This window comes from Limulus polyphemus, unplaced genomic scaffold, assembly GCF_000517525.1.
Source record: "Limulus polyphemus unplaced genomic scaffold, Limulus_polyphemus-2.1.2 Scaffold2975, whole genome shotgun sequence".
In the NCBI taxonomy this organism is placed as follows: domain Eukaryota; kingdom Metazoa; phylum Arthropoda; class Merostomata; order Xiphosura; family Limulidae; genus Limulus; species Limulus polyphemus.
In genome coordinates this window covers 115,251-118,825 of record NW_013668585.1, presented here as the reverse complement: position 1 = coordinate 118,825, position 3,575 = coordinate 115,251, and the positions used below count along the sequence as shown (strand labels likewise).

The 3,575-nt window shown below is 34.1% G+C and overlaps 1 protein-coding gene across 1 annotated transcript in view; it reads left to right on the top strand.

Annotated features, from left to right (window-relative positions):
• The window catches only part of LOC106468351 (mitogen-activated protein kinase-binding protein 1-like), a gene marked incomplete at its 5' end in the record, with an annotated part of 66,729 nt that overhangs the window by 36,898 nt on the left and 26,256 nt on the right, over window positions 1–3,575 (top strand). Inside the window, 2 exons of the mRNA XM_022396683.1 lie at window positions 2,199–2,395; window positions 2,610–2,804. Coding sequence (XP_022252391.1) covers window positions 2,199–2,395; window positions 2,610–2,804 — 392 coding nt within the window. The remainder of the gene's footprint in view (window positions 1–2,198; window positions 2,396–2,609; window positions 2,805–3,575) is intronic.

Sequence of the window (3,575 nt, the reverse complement as noted above, 5' to 3'; positions counted from 1 at the left end):
AGTTTAAAGTGACTGTGAAAAATCTGTGTATTACTGAAAGTTGTATCAAGAAAGAATAAACTGGTTTAATCAAGACAGGACTTGTATCGCTGAAGTCACTCGGAAATAATTTCTACCGGAAATTTACAAACACGCAGTTACGTAACACTATCAATAAATAAACTTACAATATTTTTCTACAGTTTAACATTAGACCATTTTATTGCGTAATTTGAAAATTATGTTGATGGAGGTTTTACGGAGGTTAAAGTTAAATATAAATAGTTAAATAGTTAATAAATAGTTAAATAGTTAATAAATAGTTAAATAGTTAATAAATAGTTAATAAATAGTTAAAACCGGATAGTTGACGAAAATAACAATTAAATAATAGCTTGAACAATCGTCAAGTTTTTATATTTATATTTAAAGAAGGATGACGTTTCGAGCTAGCGCCTTTCGTCAGATCGTACAGTTTACAACAGAGGCGCATGCGCAGAATTCAAAGAACTTGCGTGCATAGTATTTTGAATGTTGAGCGTGAAATTTCTGTGCAAAATTACATATATTACATAAAAGTTTATACTAGTGGTCAGATGGTCGTCTTGTAGTGTAGGTACGTGTGTGAATGTGTTTTATGTATACTAGTGGTCAGGTGGTCGTCTTGTATGTACATGTTAGTTTCAAGAAAGGGGAGTGTTGTGTTGGATATTTCCCAAGTAAATTCTAAAGAATGGTGGAAAGAGGAAACAAAGTGTATAAAAGTTTCTAAATCAGATTTAGGCACGAATCCAATCCCTAGTATGTCGTCAATGTAGCGACGATACATCACGGGTACTGATCCATTGTATTGATTAAATACAAGATGTTCGGTGTATCCAACAAAGAGGTTTACAAAGGTGGGGCCCATTGAGGTTCTCATAGCGACTCTACAGATCTGTTGGTAGTAGTTACCATTAAAAGTAAAGGCGCTAAGTGTGTGTGTTTGTTGGAGGGTCTAGTATGGGTCTACGAAATGTTTGAGTGCAATTGTGTGGGATAGATGTGAACAATGATTTTATTTCCATGATGAAGATGTACCAGTTAACTGTATGTTCTTGACCGAAGTAATGTCATTTTATATAATCACAGAAACCATAGCCAACTGCAATCTAAACAACAACAAACACATCTGATTGGCCAAAATATAATCTTTAAAATATAATTTTCAACCAGTCCTAATCATTAAAAATCCATATTAAACACGTACATCAGACAAACCTTAATCTTAACCTTAATAAATCAACAAATATTTTTCAAGTTTCGCTGTCTACACGTTTCATTTTACACTTTCAGTACATACACTAAACAACAATATCAGGTTAAAACTTCGACAGGTCTTGCTAAGCGACGTAACATAAAAAGTCGTTGTTTAAAATGCACATCAGACAGAGTTTGAATTGAATAGTTTCGTTTTTGAGTTTACTTACTGATTAAGTGTATTTCATTACAAGTGACAGCTTTCACAGTAAGTACGATTTGTATTTAGTATTCTCAAGTACACAAGTTTTAACAGTAAAGAAAGATCTAGTATATAAACACTAAAGTTTACTTACTGTAAAAGCTGTAACTTGTAATAAAATAGTTTGATTTTATAAGAGTAATATATATGTGTGTGTATGTATTTGTGTACTCGATATATTTTAATACGTAAATCATCATTCTGATGAATTGTATTGTAAACCTTTTCTTTTTCGCATACAACACAAAATTATTTTAATATACACTGTATATGATATTTGAAAAATAGGTACTGAGAGTAGTAACTTGATAGTTTTGGTCTCTCGGAGCTTGTTACTGATAAATTACAGATATGTAAAACGTTAACTTTCCACCTCAGTATCAGATATCTGTGTGATGTTTAAACGTTAACTTTCCACCTCAGTATCAGATCTCTCTCTGATGTTTAAACGTTAACTTTCCACCTCAGTATCAGATCTCTCTCTGATGTTTAAACGTTACCTTTCCACCTCAGTATCAGATCTCTCTGTGATGTTTAAACTTTAACTTTCCACCTCAGTATGACATCTCTCTGTGATGTTTAAACGTTAACTTTCCACCTCAGTATCAGAGCTCTCTGTGATGTTTAAACGTTAACTTTCCACCTCAGTATCAGATCTCTCTGTGATGTTTAAACGTTAACTTTCTACCTCAGTGTCAGATCTCTCTGTGATATTTAGGAAGAAGGTACTTGGCATCTGGAAGTAGAGACAGGTTGATTCACGTGTTTGATGTAAATAATGGCTACTCCATTCAACAAACTCTGGCTGATCACTCCTCTTCTGTTACTGCAATTCGCTTTGTCCAAAAACAAGGTCAACACCTAATGATTTCCTGTGGAGCCGATAAATCTATTATCTTTAGACGAGCTCAGTTCGTAAGGAAAAACATTTTATTTAACAACTTGGATTTTTTTTTTCATTATGTAGTTGGAAGTGTAACAGAAAATTATGGTATTTTTTCTAAGGGAAAATTCCCCTCTAAAGTGTTTAAGAGTTTAATGGTATTCTTTTCTCTAGTATAAGATATAGTAATTTAATCGTACTGCCTAGGTTAGGTGTAAAGCTCTAAAACTTGTGTTTATCTCGAAGACTCCTGAGATGTCGTTTATAGTGGAGCACCGCCTAGTGGAGAAGACTACATTTTATGACATGGAAGTAGACAGTATCCAGCAAAACATCCTGGTGGCATGCCAAGATTGTAATGTCCGTGTGTACAATGTCAGCAATGTTACAAACACACATACCTTCCATGGATCCCAGGAAGATGCTGGAGCACTTCTGAAGGTAAAACTTGATGTAAACAAGAAGATTAATATGTTATGTGTTTTTAGAATATGATTCAGGCAAGCATCACAGATAATGTGTGACTGTAAATAATGAATCACTGTTTGTGACCGTAAAGGATGGATTACTGTTTGTGACTGTAAAGGATGGATCATTGTTTGTCGGGTTTGTGACTGTGAAGGATGGATTATTGTTGATGTTGTTGGTGAGTGAAAAGGATGGATTACTATTTGTCGTGTTTGTGACTGTGAAAGATGTATTATTATTTGTCGTGTTTGTGACTGTGAAGGATGGATCATTGCTAGTCGTATTTGTGACTGTGAAAGATGGATCATTGCTAGTCGTGTTTGTGACTGTGAAGGATGGATTATTATTTGTTGTGTTTGAGACTGTGAAGGATGTATCATTATTTGTCGTGTTTGTGACTGTGAAGGATGTATTATTATTTGTCGTGTTTGTGACTATGAAGGATGTATCATTATTTGTCGTGTTTGTGACTGTGAAGGATTGATCATTGTTAGTCGTGTTTGTGACTGTGAAGGATGGATTATTGTTTGCAATGTTTGTGACTGTGAGGATGGATCATTGTTTGTCGTGTTTGTGACTGTGAATGATGTATCATAATTTGTCGTGTTTGTGACTGTGAAGGATGGATTATTATTTGTCGTGTTTGTGACTTTGAAGGATGTATCATTGTTTGTCGTGTTTGTGACTGTGAATGATGTATCATAATTTGTCGTGTTTGTGACTGTGAAGGATGGATTATTATTT